This window comes from Myodes glareolus, chromosome 1 (assembly GCF_982192425.1).
Source record: "Myodes glareolus chromosome 1, mMyoGla1.1, whole genome shotgun sequence".
In the NCBI taxonomy this organism is placed as follows: domain Eukaryota; kingdom Metazoa; phylum Chordata; class Mammalia; order Rodentia; family Cricetidae; genus Myodes; species Myodes glareolus.
In genome coordinates this window covers 27299249-27320043 of record NC_142026.1, presented here as the reverse complement: position 1 = coordinate 27320043, position 20795 = coordinate 27299249, and the positions used below count along the sequence as shown (strand labels likewise).

Here is a 20795-nt window from a genome sequence, read left to right as displayed (position 1 = left end):
TCATTTCATTTCACAGCTGGCTGTTCTACTTACAAGGCCAGAGCTGCTCTATGCAAACTGAGAGTAGTGTCCTGGCCATCCTTGATGAATGGCAGGTATGAACTGAGTTAACCTTTAGGAGACAGAAACATGTGACCTCTGAGTTAGGCACCGTCTCTGTTGTGAGAAACTGGCATATTAAAGGGGAGGCATGGGGCTTCAGTTTACACTGTCTGGAGGTACCAGGAGCGACAGTGAACACGGTACAAACACCTGGTGTGACTACTGAGCTCTGATAATAGAGGTGGTAAAGTATGGCAGTCTGTATCTGAGTTTTACCTTGAGATAGCGTGAAGAACTTTCTGCTATCTTCTAAGTTCCCAGCCTAAGAACCAATTAATTCTAATTGATTAACCTTTTGGTATTACTAGCAATCTCTTTTCTGACAAATTGCTAAAGACACCCATTTTCCTGCAATTAGTGACTTTCGCTGTAATCTCCTCTGAAATGTATTTCATGATAGCTGCCTAGTCACCCATCAACGTTAGAACTCACTCCCCTCCTTCAGGTCTCCATTGACTGACCCACAGGCCAGGGTAAGATCGTAAAAATTCCTTTGTTCAGACCTAGTGCTTGGTGTCCAAACTATAAAAGATGGGTTCAGAAACCAGCCTGCTACCACAGCCTAACAAACACCATCTCTGGCTGTGGTCTCAGCTAGCTGATAAGCTTCTGTGCCCCGCGGTGGTTTTTTATTTTTCATTGTTTTATTTTTAAGTTTGCTTCTGGATTCTGAAATAAAGTTTGCTTCTGGTTTATCAGACTTGGTGGTGTTCTCATCTTTGCGCGACCCCCCTGGACACAACAGAACCATCCCTGACACAGGTGTGTTTCTTACTTTACTGAAACTGGCTCATCGTGTGAGTGTGTAAACACAAGCCTGTCTGGTTCTGAGCTGTGTCTCTCCTCTTAAAGGCATGCTTCACGTTTGCTGCTGCTGGACAGGGCACATGTATCTCCTGAGTGGGTAATGTAGCTCAGAGGGCTTTGTCTGGGTCCTCTCATGCCTTCAGAACCAGGCTGGGTGTGGGAATAACCAGGATTCCTATGCTGTATTCTGTGAGGAATAAGGAAGCTTGTTTTTTTGTTCCTGAAGAAGCACTTGAGACTCGGCTGTTACTTGGGGAGTGATTTTGGACGCTATGCAAAAACACAAACAGCCTGAGGCCTCCACAGGAGGAAGAACTCAGACTGGATTTGGGAGAGAAATCAGAACTTGTGAGTCAGCTGGCCCAGGATTAATCTCCGGTTTCCTACTGCCTGATGTTGAGAGCAGTCACGGTCTTGCTGGGGCAGACTAAACTTCGGTCAAAGACTCTGTAGTAGATAGAACTTGGACAAACAAAAAGCATAAAACAAACAAACAAACAAACAGAACCCTAACAACCAGAATTTCTGGAGAACAAAGAGGAAATTTCAGAAAGAGAAAGTCAAGGGCCTGGCTGATATCCAGGTAAACAGAACTCTGCCTGAACTGAGAACTGGCTAAGCCTTGTCCTTCCTGCCCAGGCTGCTTGCCATCTGAGCCAGGACAATCACATATACCCTCTGCTGTAACAAAAGCCTTCTACTTCTGGATTAAACAGGAGTTGGTAGGTACCTGCCAACCCAATCAGTCTTGACCCAGAATGGGCCCCCAGAACCCTTTTATCTACCCAGTACCTGCCAGGTCTTACCATGGTTCTTCTATTGAGATCTCCTGATTGGCAGTGTCCCATCTGACACGTGCCCTCTTCCAGGATTGCCTTAACCTGGAGTTTCCTCTCCTGAAACCTTTATCCCAAATTCTCTCTAAGCCCCACTGCATGTTGAAAGAAGCGATCACTGGTTTGGTCAAGTGTGGGAGACAAAATTATGTTTTCAGTTTTAATTTAGTGTGCCAAAAATATCCATGAAACAAAAATGCCTCTAACCTTTGCCCAAGGCAAGATACTTCCTGAAATGCTGGAGGGTATTGTGTATGGGAGGTAACAAGCCATGTGGTGTCAATCACCACACAAGTTTCTTCAATCCAGCAGCACCAAATGTGCTTGATCATGTGTGGGCTGGAGGTATGTAGGCAACACAACAGGATGTATGCCTGCCCATGATCTGACATGATGGGAAATATGGTGACCTTATGGGGTTGTCATTTACACCCCTGTAATACGTGACTCATTGCCATTTTCTGGAAACCCAGGAATGGACCTGGCCAGAGCCCATCATCCTGGCCCATATTAAATTAAAGCTTGCTTCAAATTTTACTCAAAATTATGATGGTGTCTTATTCTCTCCTGGGTGGATTAACACAAGGCCAGAGTATCCTAGATTCCTGTGTCAACAATCCTGCAAATAGTGCAGACGGAAACTGGGGTATGAGGTGTTCAGGGAAGGGGGCAGCCCTTTCATGGCATCCTTCTAGAACTACCTTGGGGTAAATAGGTGGGGCATGGCCTCAGGCTGCTGCCCATCAAACCCATTCCAGCCCCATACCTGCCTATCCTGATTAGCTCCTATTTGAGCTAAGGGATGCACGGGCAAGAAATCTGCTGGGAGACCTGACAGGACCCAGGCTCACCCAGTTCCCTGGTTCCTCAGAGAAAGTCTTCCCAGAAGGAGCAAGAGAAGAACCTGATACATCCTTATGATCCCTGAGGGGTTTCTTGGAAGGCCTCCCTGGAGGTGTCTGTCCATCTTTCTCCAGGTCCACATCTCAGAAGGGTGGACAAGTTCTTTGTCCTTATGCCCTGGTGGCCACTGTGGCAGCTTCCTCCCACCCTTGAGTTCTAGGTTGGGATGACAACTTTTCAGAGATAATGCTCTGACCCAAAGTGACTATCAAGCTGGGTGATCTCTCCCCTCTTCACCCCTACTTCCCTTGAGGTCTGAGGGAAAGCTTCTCTTGGTCAGGATGCATCTGAGTTCTCCTGCTAGCCTGAGAGACAACTTCAAAGTGTTTGTTCTTCCTTTCCTGTCTCTCTCCCCACCAAGCTACTGGAGTCCAAGAATAAGAAGATAAACGCATATCAGAAGCCTAAGGATTAAGTATTAACAATGGGTTACTTTGCTTTAGAACCAATAAATAGCCTTTGTGTGCAAGGCAGAAGCAGCCCTCTGCGAACTGAGGGTCAGCTTTTGATAGTTCTCTGGCCACTCAAGACCAGCAAGTGACGTGAACTGAGTTAACTTTAAATGATGGGATGTATGTGACATTTTGGTTGTGCATTGTTCTTTACCCGTCCTTGCTATGCAAAACTGGCAGTATCAGGAAAGAGCAGAGCTTCAGTAACCACCACCAGAAAGTGCCAGAGAAACAATGGGCTGAATACAAACACTAGTTTAACTGGAAAGCTCTGTTAATAAAAATTGTTTAAAAAAAAAAGCTATTTGTATCTGAGTTTTACCTTGAGATTGTAAAACTTTTTTTGCTCATACCTAATGCTTGCTTATTGCTATAGAAAGGGGAGTTTGGAGACCGCACATGGCCACAGCTACAGAAGTCCAATCTCTGCCTGTGGACCCTGTTATAGCTGAGAAGCTTTGTGTGCCCCATGGAGATTTTTTTTTCATTTTCTGAAAAAAGTTTGCTTCTGGTATAGAAGACATTGATAGTCTGTTCTCCCCCTCCCCATTATGACGCAACTTCAACTTCTGAACCCAACATTTTTGGTGCTGAATCCTGGGAATTCACACAATCCTGGTATTGGCGGGGCGGGGACACCTCAGTCTCTGGCAAACTTTATTCTACTGGTTTTGGCCAACTGGTAAGCTTTCTCTGGTTTCTGGTTCCTGGAAAATGGAAGACTCAATATGATTAGGTGGATTCATCAAAGACCTCGGTGCTGGAAGAGACCAAGGATGCTCTGACCCCTCCTCTGGCCATTGGATTGCTCTTCTGTGGCCTTTCAAGACTGTTTCACGATTCCCAGCTCCCTGCATGCAGTGCGTGTCTCATGAATTCTGTTTAACTCTCGTGTTGTCTACTGACAGTCTCTTTGTGGTAATTGTTAGTAAATTAATGTCTGCCCTGGGCTAAGGTTCCTCTGAGTCTCAGGCCCTTTCAGAACCTATTCTCCCACATCCAGAATTTCAGGAACGAAACAGTAGACTTTGTCAGCCTTCCCTGTCTCTCTCTGCCTCAGGAGTCCAGGCTTCAGTGGACTCCTTTCTGTGCAAGCAGTACTGGCAGCCAAGGAGAGGACTTCCCCTCCCCTGCAGATACTGCAGGCCCAGGACCAAATGCCAATGGTGAGCCAGGGGGACAGAGGCAAGCAGAGGCGACTGCAAGGCCAGACACTGAGGATGGCCACCATCAGCGACTTCTAGATAATTTTTTAGATCTCATAAAGGGACACATGCTCCAAAACTGCATCGTAAGGAACACCAGGGCCCATTAGCAGTGGGAGCACCCCCATCAGGAAAGTACAAATGGCCTAAGCCCTTTTCCAACCCCAAATTTCAGCTCGAAAAAGTAAAAAAACAAAACAAAAAAAAAACAAGTTTGTTTGGTTTAAATGCATAAACATAGCCATAAAAGCTTATTTATAAATGTATAAGCTGACTTTGTTCAATGTGTCCTGGCTGCAACCCTTACTGACTGCCCAACCTTAAAATTTACTCTGTGTGTTGTGGTTATTGAGTTTGATATAATAAGGATTAAAACAGTAATAATAATAATATCTTTAAATAATACTATAAGTTCTTATCTCAAAACTTACAGATTGTTCATGAGATATGTGTAAAAATCTATATGATTTGTAACAAAATTTGGTATATAAAAAGGGCTGATTGTTTACCTAGATTTTCCATATCCAGCCGGCCCTCGGTTTGTGTTTTCTTCATTGCCTCCTTTTCAGTTTTCAATTCTTGAACTGATTCCATTACCTGTTTGATTGTTTTTTCTTGGTTTCCCAGGGTTTCATTTACGAATTTACTCAGTTCTTCAAACTTTTTGTTATATTTCTCTTCCATTTCTTTACTCATTTCTTCCATCTTTTTGTTATATTTCTCTTCTATTTCTTTAAGTGAGTTATTCATACCCTGTTTAAGAGACTCTATTGCTTTCATAATGACACTGTTTTCCACTTCTTCCGGAATAGGGTGTTCAAGTCCTTCTGTCATAAGATCACTGGGATCTGGTGTTTTTATGTTGTTTTTCAGATTTTTGGAGGAATTCTTGCCTTGGCGCCTGCCCATCTCTTCCTTCAGATGCTCTCCAATGGCTCTTCCCTCTGCTGGGTCTTCTGACTTCAATATATAGGTATATATATGGTCCAACTCCTGTTTAAGATATATATATACACATATATGATTTAGTTTAACCTAAGTATGAGCTGAATTTAATGTGTATATGTGCTTATAATTTACATCCAACTATTATTTTAAAATTAAAGTTACATGTTATGTAATATTTCATAGTCTTAATGAGTCCTCTGTGAGAGTGATAGCTTAATGAGGTATCTCCTAGACTAAGGAAGCAACAAGTCTCAAGTGTTTTAGAATGATATGGACTTTTACATGATGATAAAAATTTAAGATTATAAAGATATATTCAGAGTAACAAAGGCTAACTTAGAGATTTACACCTAAGGACTTATGTCTTTGCCAAATATTTAACTTCAAGTCTTTAGAAAATTTAAATAAATGACAGCATATTTTTGATAAATAAGGTATTTGATAAATAGGATATATATTCTTAATAAAATACCAGGCAATGCTAGCCTCTGTGTTTCCTCAGTTTCTACTCAGGGCCCACACCCCAACTCACAATCCCCTTTCTCCTGCTCCTCTTTGTCACTGGGATCTTTCCCTTGCCTCATCTTGAGACAGTCTTAGTTCAGTACAAACTTGTTCTGCTTTTAACCATAGAGTGGGGCTATCTTGGTTTCTTTACTGAACTCATCTACTATTAAAGAACTTTATTTTGATACCAAAAGATCTCCAATTAAAATCATTATTTTAAGACTAAATTTGACAGGAATGTAATATAAAGTTCTAATTATGAAAGCTGCTAACACATTGTAGACTGTTAAGAAATACAAATTAAAAGTCATTTTATAAATTACCAAGCTCTTTGGTTATAGTCATGCTAAGCACTGACGTGGTTAATTGCAGGGAGAAGCCCTATCTAGTGCTCTGTGTGCTTAGGGCAAATAACTGGTGGCAAGGGTTGTTTGCTGAGATCTCCCTAATGCACAGACTGTCCTCACATGCTCAGAGATCTGCAGAAGACAGCAATTAAATGTTTTATTTTAAAGCTTTGTGTAATAGCCAGGCAAGGCAGTTCCAGACAGCTCCCTTATTTCATCCAAAGAAGACTGATGGAAGCAGAAGAATCTCTACCCAAAACTAGCCTCAAAATTGGCAGAACTAGCCGCTGAACAAACCTGCCTTTCACCTCAAGCGGCAAAGACCCTCTTTAGATGGTGGATAAAACAGGACACTGGGGAATTTAATACCTAGAGTTGCCTAAGGCAAAAGGTAGGCTGGTCCTCTCACGAGTTCTTATACCAGGGAAGCTTGTGGGATCTTCAGGGAACTTGCAAGTCGACCTCTGCCAGCTGGAAGACAGATGTTGCCCTATGACCTGCCCTTAACGACCAAGGAGGACCTTGGGGTAGCTGTCTGGACAGCCAGCAAGTAATTCTCTGTCAACTTTTAATCAATAACTCAGGTAAAGTTTATTCCTTTCAGAACTCTGACACTGTTGTACAAGTAATAGCTTTGCCAGCTTAAGAGCAGCAACCAGGGCTTCAGCTGCTTTCAGTTCTCTATAAAATTCACATCACAGACCTCACTCTCTTAGACCCAAACTAAGTCCAGACACAGGTCACCTTGTTACCAGACATTAAAAAAGATAAACTCACAAAACAGATTTCAGTATAACTTCTTCCCATTCCTTTGTTTACAGGAACTTATTTTACAGCAACTGTGCTCAGTGGTCGGCTACTTGGACCTAATGGCAAATTAGATAAAAGCTGTTTTAAAATGCAAAACTTAGGATGTGAGGGCCTAAGAATGTTTGAGGGTCTAAGAAAGTGTTTTAAGACATACAATGCAAGTTATGAAGGCCTAAGGATAAGAATGTTTCAGGGTACAAAAAAGTGATTTATGGTGCATAAATGCAAGTTACAAAGGTCTGAGGACAAAAAAGACTTTGTTTTGCTGATAAAGCAAAAATGATTTGAGATGTTTAAATGAATAAAATGTGTTCCAGATTTCTCTTTCAATATGCTACTGTTATATTAAGACTCCAAAATTCCATACTCTTAGCATGAATTGACAAAATTCTGATAAGCTATTAATCTAGCTCTGGCAGAATACTACCACAGTCACCATAGCTACAAGCTCAAGATTTCAACTTCCCTTTGCTTGTTTCCTAACTATAGACCTCAAAGATGCTTTCTACTGCACAGAAAACACCTGTCACAGTTTTCTGGATGAAGAAACAATGTTAATGCCTTCAGCCAAATCCATACATGGTACAAGTATACTGTCATTTCTACAGTCTAAACTTCAGGACAGATTATAAACAGTTAATATGTCTAAAACTTACATGTTTTCACAAACTTAAAAAAAAAATTCGCGTAACCTTCAGAGAACTGAGGAAGTTCCAAGACTTAGACCCACTTCTCACAGATCAAAAGGACTACAAATAAGTACAATCTAACATACCCTACTTGTCTTTTCCGACGGGTGATGTCTTTCTCCCTCTCCTGTATCTGAGTTTTACCTCAGTATTGTAAAAATTCTTTTGTTCATACCTAATGCTTGCTTCTTGCTATAAAACAGGGAGTTTAGAAACTGCCATTGCCATAGCTACAGAAGTCCGATCTCTGGCTGTGGTCACTTATAGCTAATAAACTTTGTTTGCCCCATGGAGGTTTCTTTACTTCTTTTTCTAGAGTAAAGTTTGCTTCTAGTTTAGTAGACTTTGGTGATCTGTCCCCCAATCATTGTCTGACCCCTGGACTCAACACTACTTCAGCCAGGGACAAGACGAAAAAGGGATTGCAGCCAACCCCAGGGAAACTTTATTCCCTAGACCCAGGGGTAACTGAGAACAGTTTGGGATTTTGGAGAGATGTTTTTTGTTGTTGCTTTGGGTTGTTGGTTTTATTCCATCTTTGCATAAATAAGGCACTCCTGAGTACTAGCCCTGCTTGTCACTAATGTGCCCCTTAGCAACCTAGGTTCTCCTTTCTCCTCCTCCCTGGCATCAGATTTCAGGAAAGAAGGAAGGGATAGTATCTTGTAGCAGCACATTTAAGATTAGAGAAATATTTTTCTTTCTGTTGGCTGTGACCCTAATTTTTAGTTTTTTATTTTAAGTCCAAATATTAACAATATGAAGCATTTTATAAGCACAAATGTCACACAGCCTTACAAATTTACATATTTTAAAAACAATTCTTAAAAAATTGAGTATGATTAAAAACTAAAAAACAGGTAACTCCATCTGGGTAGTTGTGACACATGCCGGCTCAAGGCCAGTCTGGAAAGAGCTAATTCCAGTACAGGCTCCAAAGCTGTTTCAAAAACCAAAACCAAACAAACAAACAAACTGGTAACTCCCGATTAAAACTGCTCTGGAAAACACCATGTGGTTTGTCATCATCTTACAGCACAGCCCATGGGCCGTCACCATCATGGCTAAGGTTGAAGAGAGAGGTCATATGACTTCACTGCCATCTTAGATGGAGGTGACCATGTGGAAATGGGTCCACCAGGAGACATTAGGGCACCAGGTTATTTTGGATATGGATATATTTCTGTGTGATCATTCCTGTCATGTCCTAAAACCAAGGTTTATAAAAGATAGAATTTAAGACAAGGACAGTTTAATGAGGTATTAAAGCTACACATCCATGTATTCATGTACAGGGATGTACATTACTCAAAAACAAGATTTTATGGCATAAGAATATTCCCTTATTATTGATTTAAAAACACTAAATTGTTTACAATGGTAACTTGGCTTTGCCTTATGATTAAAACTTAGGACCACAGCTGAAAACTAAAGACCTGTAGGACCCAGCCATGACAGACTCAATAGAGACCAGCAGGCACCAGCACCCAAGAGGGAAGTACCCAATGGTCCAAGGAAAATGCCTAACATTCCAACAATTGTACATAGGATCCCCCGATGTCCCTTAACCAGTACCCAAGACAAAAATCAGTCAATCAGGGATCCTGAACCTTAAAAATCCTTCACTCTAACCTCTGCTATGATAAAAAACAAAAAAAAAAAAACCCAAAAACTCCATAGCTGCACTCAAGGTTCTCTGCTTGTGTTCCTGTGTATTTGAACCCAGTCCTCTGGAAGAGCAGTTATTGTTCCTAACCACTGAACTCTCATCACTATCAGTGGGCAGTAGCCACTTTCTGGGCAGAGTAGGTTCTAGCTAGATCTATACCACTTCCTAGTGGCTATTACAAGCAGTAGTCTCCTTAGCCCTGGATACTACTTCCATTAGAAGGAACCAAAAATCCTTTTTAAGAGCTCAGGAAACACTTGGGACTCCCAGTAGAAATTCTGAGTAACAACAAAACCATAATATTTGACAATCCATGAGCATAAATGAGTTTTTGGCCTATGCAGAAACTCTTGGCTCAAATTGTCGAGAAGGTACTGTGGATCTGGCTCATCCACACTTCCTGGAAAAGCCCATCTTTCTTCCCAAAGAGCTACATTTGGTTTGTGAGCACCAAGAAGACCCTATTTAACTGGAGGTCAAGATGGGTGAGACCCTATCTCACCCTGAAGCCTTATGGGGTAACATGGAGTCTACTCCAAGCACATAGTCCTCACTGAATGGGGATTTAAAACACTTCAGAGGATTTAACAGTTTCAAAAATAGATATGGTGGCATTTGAAGAGAAGAAATTAGGTTGAAAGAATGGTTTCATGTGAGATCATCAGAAAGTATCCTGAACCTGTTACTGAATTCCCCCAAGTCTCCCTGAGGGTGATCTTTACCACCCTCTAGATTAGGGTCCCCTTGAGTCCACACAGTTTTCTCCAAAGAGAATGGAAACCCCTGGGTTCCCTAGACATTTTATCTCTAGTCTATGGTTCCCTCATCCATGATCCTCCTCGAGGATGCTCGCGCCATGAAGTGTGAAACCATGCTGAATGAAGGGCCTTGGGTACCCATGGTAGCTTCCAGGCCAAGCTATAGTGACAACAGCGGTATCTTTTAACCTTGCCTTCAAGAATCAAGAACTGGAAGTTTGGTCCTTGCCAGTTGAGGTCATTTGTCAGGTGTAGTCTGAATTCACCGTGTGTCACTGAGATAATGGTGTAGGGTAAGGGAATAGGAACAATTTTTTTATTTCCCCAATAAACACAAAGGAAAATCAGAGACTTTAAGATAATCACAATGAATCTAAGGTTTGGTTCTGGTTATACTTGAAGGGGGTATAAAGAGTCCAAGAATAAGAATAGGTGTATTTTTGTAGTCTTCTTATAATCGTTGTATGTTCTTATTATATACATGCTCTATTTACTTGTATTTTCATTACATATTGTATATATATTTATATAATAATAATATACGATGAATAAAATAAGAGTATAGAAATGTAGGTTCCAGAAATAGGAATAGGAAATAAAGAAAAATAAAGGTGTAAGCCTAGGGAAATGAGAGCATTGTCAGCAGTTTTCTCAGCATCCTAAGGATTAACTGTTAACAATGGGCTACTTTGCTTTAAAACCCATAGCTCTGTCTGCAAGGCAGAAGTCGCCCTCTACCTTTCCCTGCTGAACAAAACTGGCAGTATCAGCAAAGTGCAGAGCTTCGGTAAACACCATCAGAAAGTGCCAGAGAGAAACAATGGGCTAAACACAAAAACTAGTTCAACTGAAAAAAAAAAAACAAAAACCTGTGAATGAAAGTTGTTAAAAAAGCAAACTGTGTCTTGATTTTATCTCGAGATTGCAAAAATCCTTTTGTTAATGCCTAATGCTTGCTTCTTTTTTTTTTTTTTTTTTTTTTGCTATAAAAAGTGGGGGGGTGGCAGGTATGATTGTTCACAACCCCTGAACAAAATCTCCCTCAGCCAGGGACAAGACCTAAAAAGGATCACAGTCAGCTCCAGGTAAATTCTCCTCCCTAGACACAGGGGTAACTGAAAACAGCTTGTGTTTAAGGAGAGTTTTGTTTTTGCTGTTGCTTTGGGTTTATTTTTCCCCATCATTGCATAAAGAAGGCACTACTGGAAACTGGCCCTGCTTGGCACATATGTGCCCCTTTGCAATCCACTTTTTCTTCCTCCCTGCCACCAGATTTCAAGAAAGAAGGAAGGAAGAGTATCTCACAGCAGCAAATTTGAGAGTAGAGAAGTATTTTGCTTTCTCTTTCCCCAATTTTGCTTCTCATTTCCCCATCAGGGCAGAGCCCTTCCTGGGGAGTTTAGTTCTCAGGTTGACTTCAGCCCTCAGCTGTGGGCCACAACACACAGTCTGGAAGCCTGTGAGGAGATCAATGGATCAGAGCTCACCCTCCGAGGCCCCTGGCCCGAGTTGGGAGATGGAAGGTAGTAGCTTCATCAACAGGTGGGTCGTTCTCTCTCTGTAGTTTTGCCCTCTGACAACATCGATGATTTCATGTCTTGATTAAGAGGCTGCAGCTTCAATCAGTCCACACTCCTGGACATGAAGGAGTTCTGCACTGTAGTTAGAGAGAAGAGAGAAGAGAAAGGTAGGAGAAAGAGAGAGAGAGAGAGAGAGAGAGAGAGAGAGAGAGAGAGAGTCAAAGAGTGACAAAGATAGAGACACAGGGAGATACAGAGAGAGAACACCTGGAGCTTTTAAAACTGAATAAGTTACCCACTGGCAAGGCCAGATTGGTAAAGTGCAGTCATAATGTTCTTGTGTGCAACATTGTCAGCTGTCAGGAGACCCTGGTCACAGCTGTGAGGCACTCCTGGTGGCCTCTGTGACTGGTTCTGTTGTTATCTCAGGAACTCTGCATGTTCTCAGTCCCTCTGCCTCTCCCTGCTTTCACTAAGTCACCTCAGGGAAGAAATTCAAATAGCAGAGTCTCAGGGTCAGCAGCTGGCTCCCCTCTGTCCTGGTCTCCTACCTGTCTGGCAGAACTTGTCACCTAGGAAGCTGTCCCAGGCTCACTCCTGGTCTGAGCTCTCACTGTCAGATTTTGATCCAGGGGAAAAAAAGGCAAGAAAGGCCCTGGCTAGCAGCGGCCATGTCAAGCTGCACGTTTTTCTTTCCACCTCAGCGCCCTGTCCTAGGAGGTGACTCCTCTGACAAGGACATGGCCGACCTCTGTCTGCTCCACAGTGGTGAGCAGATGTGCTCCTCAGAGACAGGGCCAGTCAGGGTGTTTGCTCCTGCACAGGAAGTGACACATTTCCAGTACTGCCGTTGAACCTAGGGCCTCGACTGTGCTTGAATACATATATGTGTGTTTTCAGCCCTGGTATCCAGAAGATCTGACAGATTTTCCCGGGGACTAAGAATTTGGGGAGATTGACCCACCTTGACGTGACAACAGGGGACAACTGATCCCCTAGTGTCCTATTGTCCAGTCTGGGCAGGGTCTTGGCACTGGTTTGAAGAGCAAAGCAGCTCCTTCTGTGTGGCAGGCTTTGCCACATTCAATGGAACCTTCCAGGGGCAAGTGCTTTCCCTTTCCTTGATGAGATAGAGGATGCTGCTAGGAGCTGGGATGTCTCTATCATGAGAAGCTATTTTATTAAATGGCCATATTCTCAAATCCCTAAATCATTTGAAGATCAGGGCATAGTTATCTGTTAGGTATATCTGAATAAGGCAAATCTGGATATATGGTTTTAAATTAGTTACAGCTAACCAGTGTTGGAAAAAGCAAGAAGATTAGACCTTGTTATGCCCAGATCATGGAGTCTCCCCAAAACCAACAAGGAAACCAATCCCATATGTAAAAGCAAAGGACTTTTATTCAAGTTTGAACTTGGACTCTCTGTGTCCAACTCATCGGCACAATCAGAGAGCCTTGAGCTCAGTTGTAGTGGAGTTTTTATCATAGGGTGAGGGCCTTTATGGTTCAGGACCCCTGATTGGCTGATCTTTGTCTAGGGTCCTAGTGAAAGGGAATGGGTGTGTTGGGCAAAGGGATATCAGATGATCCTATCTACAATGATTGGAATATTAGGTATTTCCTTTGGAATGTTAAGTACTTTCTTCTTAAATGGTCCATTCCTGGGTGTGCCTGGGTGGTCTCAGTTGATCCTGCTATGACCAGACCCTACTTTCCCCCTTCATAAGTACCAAGGACAGGACCCAATCATGGGTCCTGCTTTCCCAGGGGTTTAAGAGAATGGTATTAGGACTTAAGAACCATTAGCTAACAGATTTTTCTAGGGCAGTGACCATCCTCTACTACCAGGCCCTGTAGCTCTGATCTTTGAGCACAACCAAATTATAACCCTGAATGTCCTCTTTCGTTCTGTGGTTCTGCATAAAGAACCAAAGTGTCTTATCTTATTGTAGAACTACTATAGTTAATATGTTCATTAATTGACAACTCTGAACACCTATCAGAAGCATCTGATTCACTGACTGAGCTGAAGAGACAGGGAGCATTCACATAGGCTGGACTGGTCCATATCATCTTTCATCAAGTCCAGGACTTGCAGTCATTTTGAGTGGGTTGTAGTCAGCAGCTGATGCTTGGGTGTGTCTGCCAGCCAAGTGGAAACCTGTTGAGACAAGTTGAACTAGAATAGATGTTAAAATTTATGAACATAAAGGAAAATATTACATTTGAAACTTTCAGGTTCATAGTCTTAGTAAGTGGGAAGGGGAAGGGTCCCAAGACCAAGGGGATGGAAAATATCATCCTTAGAAATAGTGATGGGGAAAACTTAGGCTGTACTTACCTTGAATCCCTTTGACACGTGAGAAGAGAACCCAGGTTTTTTCTGAAGCCTGTATCAATTTTTATTTTACAAATGGACATAAATTCTTTTTACGTATTAGCATCATCAGTCTACACTGAAATCCATATTTAAGAAAAGTTAGGTAATGGGTATTTGTAAAATAGCAGATATAGACTCATACACTCGAGTCCTAGAAAAACTACAGATTTGGGTCAGAACCGTGTACATTTTTTTCTCCTGTCCTGAGAACCAGGTATAGATTGGACAGAGATATCCTTGGCCTGATGAGAAACACTTTCAAGTTTATGTTTAGATGTTAACCAAAATAAATCCAAAATCTTGAACTTGTGACTGAGCAATAAGTAGTCACTGCTCTACCAGCTTATTAGAACTCTTTTAAATATTTAACTATGAACTTTTATACTATAGAAGGGGGGAAATCTGAAACATTTTATAACTTATATCATCTACTTATATTTTTATAACTTCTGCTTACATCTCAAATCATTTTCTTAGACCCTTAAAGCTTATAAGTTTTATAATCTCTTTTTTTAAGACCCACGCAAAGGCTTGATTTTTATATATAAAATGAACTAACAAGTAGACTATATCCTTCAGGGAGACCCTGGTTGCTTGTTGCTAAACTGACAAGGTATTAACTAGCCCAACCATCAATAAAATCAGAGATTCAGGAAAGATAAATTATACCTAAGTGTAGATCAAACAGCTTCTGAATCTATTCAGCTTCTGAATCCATGCCTAGTTAGCCATTCCCAGGTCTCCATAGCAATGGAAGCAGAAGTATCAGAGCAGCATTCTTCACCCATAAGGTGAGAGCCTTTTCTCTGGAGGAACATGGGTAAGAATGACCTTATTTTGTCTAGACTGTGGACTGCTTGTCCAGAGTCTGGGCCAGGTCCTGGTAATAGGTGTTGTATTGGTCATCTTGCCCAGTGGTCAGCATTTTGAAATTCAGGTGGAGGCATCACAGTGCCCCGCAATCTTATTTGAAGACCTTTGATCATTGTCAGTATCTGGGAGTCTCTTTCTGATATGAAAAGCTTTTTAATCAACATTTTAAATGCCATATTCTGCACACCTCTGAAGTAGTTGAGGGTTGCCCAGGTATTATATCTGAATAGATAACTTTGTTTCTAGTTACTTCTTTCAAGCTTAATTTTTGAAAACATATACAGGGAACTAAGTAAGATTTATCCCTGTATTTAATTATATCGATAGTACTTAACATGGCTAAAATTAATGAAGTTGATCATTTATAAGCATGGCTATTAACTTCTATTTCTTAACATCCTACAGTAGGTTAGCAGCTTTCATAAGACTAAGACTTCACAAATCTGACATGTTTATTTTAAAAATAATGATTTTAAATTGACGTTCTTTTTAGTGAAACATAAAACTTTTTAATGACTCAATTTATTAAGATATTTGACTTAAGCTTAGTAAATTTAGCAAAGACAAGGAATCTAGCCATACATTTTTAAGCCTGAATAGACCTAGTGTAAGGAAAGACAGTTTCTAAGCCAAAGGTTCTCAACTTTCACAATATTTTGACTTTTTAACATAGTTCCCCATGTTGTGATGACCCCCATCACAAAATTTTTTTCCTATTACTATTTCATAACTGCAGCTTGTCATTGTAAAGAATTTAGATGCAAACATCTGAGAGGCAGGTGGTCCTAGGAAACCCTGTAAAACCTTTTTGTTTTGTTTTGTTATATTCTATTTTGTTTTGCTTTTTAACCCCAAAGGTTTAGACTCAATGAGCTGAGAAACTGCTCCAAGCCCTTTGTCAGACTGCTTAGGTCATTGTCTTGCTGCATCACAAGAAATGAACATCTCAGTTGCTGGCTATCATCTGGTGATTGTGACTGTGACTCTAATTTTTAGCCTTTAAGTCCAAGTATTAACAATATAAAACATTTTATAAGCACAAATGTCCCATAGTCTTACAAATTTAAGTATTTTAAAAACTGTTCTTAAAAAATTTTAAATCTTTCAAATGTCTTCCTGTAATATCAAAAATAAAGTTCCTCCTTTTTTTGAGAGGCCTAGATCACCTCTTTGGCCCCACCCTCGACAGCTATACATAACCTGCATTTTAGATCTCAGCCTGTCCCATTTCACAGTAGCTGCTGCTCCTGGTGATGATCACGTGGCTCTGGCAATTCTAAAACTGCTACTGTTTATCCTTGTAACTGACTCTCTTTGGGACTCCAGTCCTGCCATACATTTAAAGTCCACCTCTTCTTCCCAATGCTGGGATTCAAGGCATTTACCACCACCACAGTCCGACTGGGAACTTTCACTTCTACAATGATTTAAACACGTTCTTCTAATGTCCATGGCACACATGTCAGGTTTTTCTCAGTAATGAGAGGAAACACAGGTTGCTTGAATCTGCCCTCAGTACAGACCTGTTGGCCATCGATTGTCTGAAGCCCCTTTTCACCGTTTATGGCTTGAGTTCTAAAAACAATCTGTGAGTTCTTTTTTTTTTCTCCATAAGATTTCTCACTTACATGCTTATTGTAATCTGTTTTTATTTTTGTTGTTGTTTCTTTCTTTATTGACCCCATTTAAACATTCCTGACTTATAAGCAGATGTCATTTATCCATTTGGAAACTCCCCCAGTAATTATTTCTCCATATATTACTTTTTTCTATTTTTGTTTGTGAGTCTAGCCTTTAATTGCTGAGCCATTTCTCTAGCCCTATGTATATTATGTTCTTATTCCTTCTATTTCTATGTCTTTCCTCCCTCCTTCCTACAGTCTATTGTCTTATAGAGTATTAGGTTTCTTTTCTTTTGAAAAATATTCTCATTTATATTTTATGTATATGAGTAATTTTAACCTCTATGTATGTAAATGTACCACATGTGTGCTTGGTATTCACAGGTGTCAGATCTCTTGAAACTTTAGTTATAGATAAGCCACTATAGTTATAGTAAGTTATATATAGTAAGTTATAGTAAACCACTATAATTATAGTAAGTTATATATAGTAAGTTATAGTAAGCCACTATAGTTATAGTAAGTTATATATAGTAAGTTATAGTAAACCACTATAGTTATAGTAAGTTATATATAGTAAGTTATAGTAAACCACTATAGTTATAGTAAGTTATATATAGTAAGTTATAGTAAGCCACTATAGTTATAGTAAGTTATATATAGTAAGTTATAGTAAGCCACTATAGTTATAGTAAGTTATATATAGTAAGTTATAGTAAGCCACTATAGTTATAGTAAGTTATATATAGTAAGTTATAGTAAGCCACTATGTGGGTGCTGGGGATTGAACTCAGATCCTCTGAGAGAACAGTAACCACTCTTAACCACTAAGCTATAACTCCACCCTAGAGAGGGACTGATTCCATTTTGACATTTTAATGCACACATACTAGTGTTTGTCTCTCTAGGACTGAAGGGACGAGCCAGGTTCGTCCCGACCGTCTCTGATGTTCTTTCCTGAATTATTTTCATTTATATATTTTGTTATACATTAGTTGAATTTCTTATCGCTCTGTGTTCTGGATTGCCTCTTTACGAATAGTGTGTTGTTTAGTTTTTCCAGTCTTCTGTTAGAACATTTGATCAAGTTCAAGAAATCAGAGAGTTAGAGAGATGGCTTAGCATTTAAAAGCAATAACTGCTTTTCCATAGGACTTGGGTTCAATTCCCCACACCAATATAGTTGTTCACAATTGTCTGTAACTCCATTTCTCGAAGATTTGGCACCCTCTTCTGACCTCCAAGAGCACCAAGATGTGATGCCTAGACATACATGCAGATAAAACACCCACACACATAAATACACACAAAATAGAAACAATAATTTAGAATTCTGGCATTAAACTCAGAGTGTCAGGCTCAACAACAGACACCTATGCCCATCAGCACTTAATTTTTTTGAATATCCAAAATTATGTGTCAAGTACATGGATCCTCCAGGTGTTAGAGAGTTCTCTTTTCTTCTGCAAGGCAAGGACAATAATAGTGTTGATCACCTTAGCCAACCAGGGTGGGATGCTTGTTTGTTCCCAGCTGTTCAGAATGGAAATAATCACTCAGGAACTATATTATTTGTAATACTGTTTGGTCAATAGCTTAAGCATGTTGCTAGCTAGCTCTTACATCGAGAATTAACCAATTTCCATTATTTTATGTTTTACCATGAGTCTTATGGCCTACCAGCATGATTCCAACTGACAGCTTGCATCTTTCCCCTCTGGAGGCTACATGGCATCTCTAGCAGCGGCTACATGGCAACTTGCAACTCTGCCTTCTTTCTCCCAGCATTCAGTTCAGCCTTCCCCTCCTAGCTCTATTCTGCCCTATCACCAGCCAAAACAACTTCTTTATTCATTAACCAATAAAAGCAACACATATACAGGACTTCCCACACCAAACCAGGAGCGGATATGAGTAAAGACTCGCATGGTTCGACAAGATCTGCTGAAGCTCTGATCTGTTCTGATCTCAGGTGGGGACATTCAGGAACTTTAATGATGACATGGAAGTCAACTCTTCTCTGAACCTCAAAGGTTCTGTGTTCTGTCCTCACTCTCCTGCTTTAGTCAGATTTCAGATTACAGTTCTTGACCAGAAAAACCTTCCAATTGACTAACTTTGCATTCCATGTTGTAAAACCCTAGAATATCCTGTTGACCTGTCTGGTTTCCAGATGCAGGCCTCTGTCTGTGCCAAGTCTGGATTTTCAGACTTTATCTGAATCTGGAATGAACAAATATGCCCATTGAATAAAAAAATTACAGATGTGGAGTCAGCCTGACACTTACTTCACAGCTGTCAAATATTGAGCGATTTTTGGGGGTCCGTTGGGGTTTTCTGCAAATCTTTATTTTTCTTTTTTCTTTAACATGGACATTCGATAGGTCATTCACCTTTTCTTTTCTTTTTAGAGGTTTTTGATATAGGTATCTATCCTCCTTTTAAAATTTTTGTTTTTCTATTTTTAATTGAGATTAAAAGAATCAGAGATAGATAGATAGATAGAGAGAGAGAGAGAGAGAGAGAGAGAGAGAGAGAAGGAGAGAGAGAGAGAGAGTCTTTGTCTATGTGAGTGTATTTATGTGAGTTTGGGTTCTTGACAGGTGAAAAGAAAGCTCCAAATCCTCTGGATCTGAATTTATAGGCAGTCAAGCATTGCCCAGTGTGCGTGCTGAAAACCAAGGCCAGGTCCTCTTCTGCAAGAGTTGAGTGCTTTTTTTTTTTCAGTCTTCTCTCATCCAATAACACATCCAGACCACAGTCTACTTAACCTAGTCCCTTCCCTCTCTTCCAAATCCACTGCCCTTTCATTTTCCTTCAAAAAGAGCAGGTCTCCCAGTGACATCAACTGAACATGGCATAACAAGATGCAATAAGACTAGGCACAAACCCTCATATCAAGGGTGGGCAAGGCAACCCAGTAGGGGTAATAAGGCCCCATGAACAGGCAAAAGAGTCAGAGATACCCCTACTCTCACGATTGAGAGACCCACAGAAACCCCAGTATTGCTGCTGAGGAAGAACCAGCTTCAAGGCTGCACAGAGTGCTCAACCAGAAAGTCCACAGTATAACAAAACTTTCTGAGTGCTTTTAAGAAAGAAAAAAACTCACACACATTCCCTTGATGATTTCTCTCTTTATACTCTCATGCTGAATCTCTATCTCTTTGTTCTTAATAACTATATAAACCCAAAAGACTCTTTCAGGCAATAGAAGTTACATGTGAAGGTCGCATCCTGTTTCTGAAGTAAATGATAAAAAACAGAGTCATCCCAACAACTTACATGTTAGCAATATCAACACCCAAATTGGTGGACTGTAATTTGCAGCTGCAAAGAAAGAACCGGTCATTCTGTTGTCAATTTAGAGTGATAGTCTCATAAAGGACTTTAAAGGAGTTATAAAATCAAACTATTGAGGAGTGTAAGAAAAAATAAGGAAACTGTGTACTATATCTTATACTTCTAAGTGCAATAGACATTTTAAACTAACTTTTTTGTGGTCAACCATTGTATTGTAAATGCTTTGGTATTTACTCAGGTTTACCTTAAATTTCTTAATATGAGCTCATTTCGCACTCTCCAAGGCAAAGAGACACCAAACACATTTTAAATCTTAAAATATATTTTTCTGCCCTGGATGAAACTTTAGACCATAGAAAAGAAAATTTGCAAGTCTTTCTCATTGCTATGAAGTTAGATTATTCTCTGTATCCCTGGCCAGTAGGAAAATCTTCCCCATTGGTGTATCTGAAAGAAAACTTGAAAGCTGTTTTTGTTTCTAGACCTCAGTTAATGGCTCCCTGTCACCTGTGCAGTTTTAAGACCCAATATGAAAAACAGTTAGTTGGCTGAACCTTGAATCTTCAGGTTGCATACCTGTATCATAACACTGAGGTAAGGAATTTGGGAAGAGGGTTAATCACTGTCCAAATTTATCATTCAGACCTAGCAAAAGGGACTGGCATAGAAATTAGGTTGCTTTGCCCCTTTAACCTTGGATCAACAAATCAGACAGCTGGCCATTATGTCCTTGTGAACTAGACTGCTTTTCCTGGGAATAGTTTTTCTAAAAACAAAACAAAAAGCAGCAAGGCACCTGGTCTAATGTAAAGCTACTTTGAAGCTTTTTATCAACTAATTGTGTACAGCTATTTTGTCAGCTGATGAAATTCAAGTATTTCCTTTGTCATTCTGAACTGTGATATAAAACAGCTCTCAGGGACTTTATAATCCCTGATTTGTACAGTATTTCTTTGTATTCATCAAAATTCTCTGTAAGGTAATATTATTGATAACAAATTGGCAATACAGATTAAGGAGGAATCACTTTCTAGACAACCCACATATTGAGATCCCCAA

At 40.3% G+C, this 20795-nt stretch overlaps 1 protein-coding gene across 2 annotated transcripts in view; it reads left to right on the top strand.

The window, feature by feature from the left end:
- Nucleotides 1-11398: 11398 nt before the first annotated feature.
- Nucleotides 11399-20795, top strand: part of LOC125396864 (nuclear autoantigen Sp-100-like) — a 29514-nt gene continuing 20117 nt past the window's right edge. Inside the window, exons 1-2 of one of the 2 annotated variants that reach the window (XM_087905020.1) lie at nucleotides 11399-11575; nucleotides 20219-20330. Coding sequence is in view for 1 of the 2 variants with exons in the window: in XM_087905019.1 (XP_087761145.1) it covers nucleotides 11505-11575 (71 nt within the window). In the remaining variant the exon portion in view is untranslated. The remainder of the gene's footprint in view (nucleotides 11576-20218; nucleotides 20331-20795) is intronic. The other variant, XM_087905019.1, reaches the window with a different exon arrangement.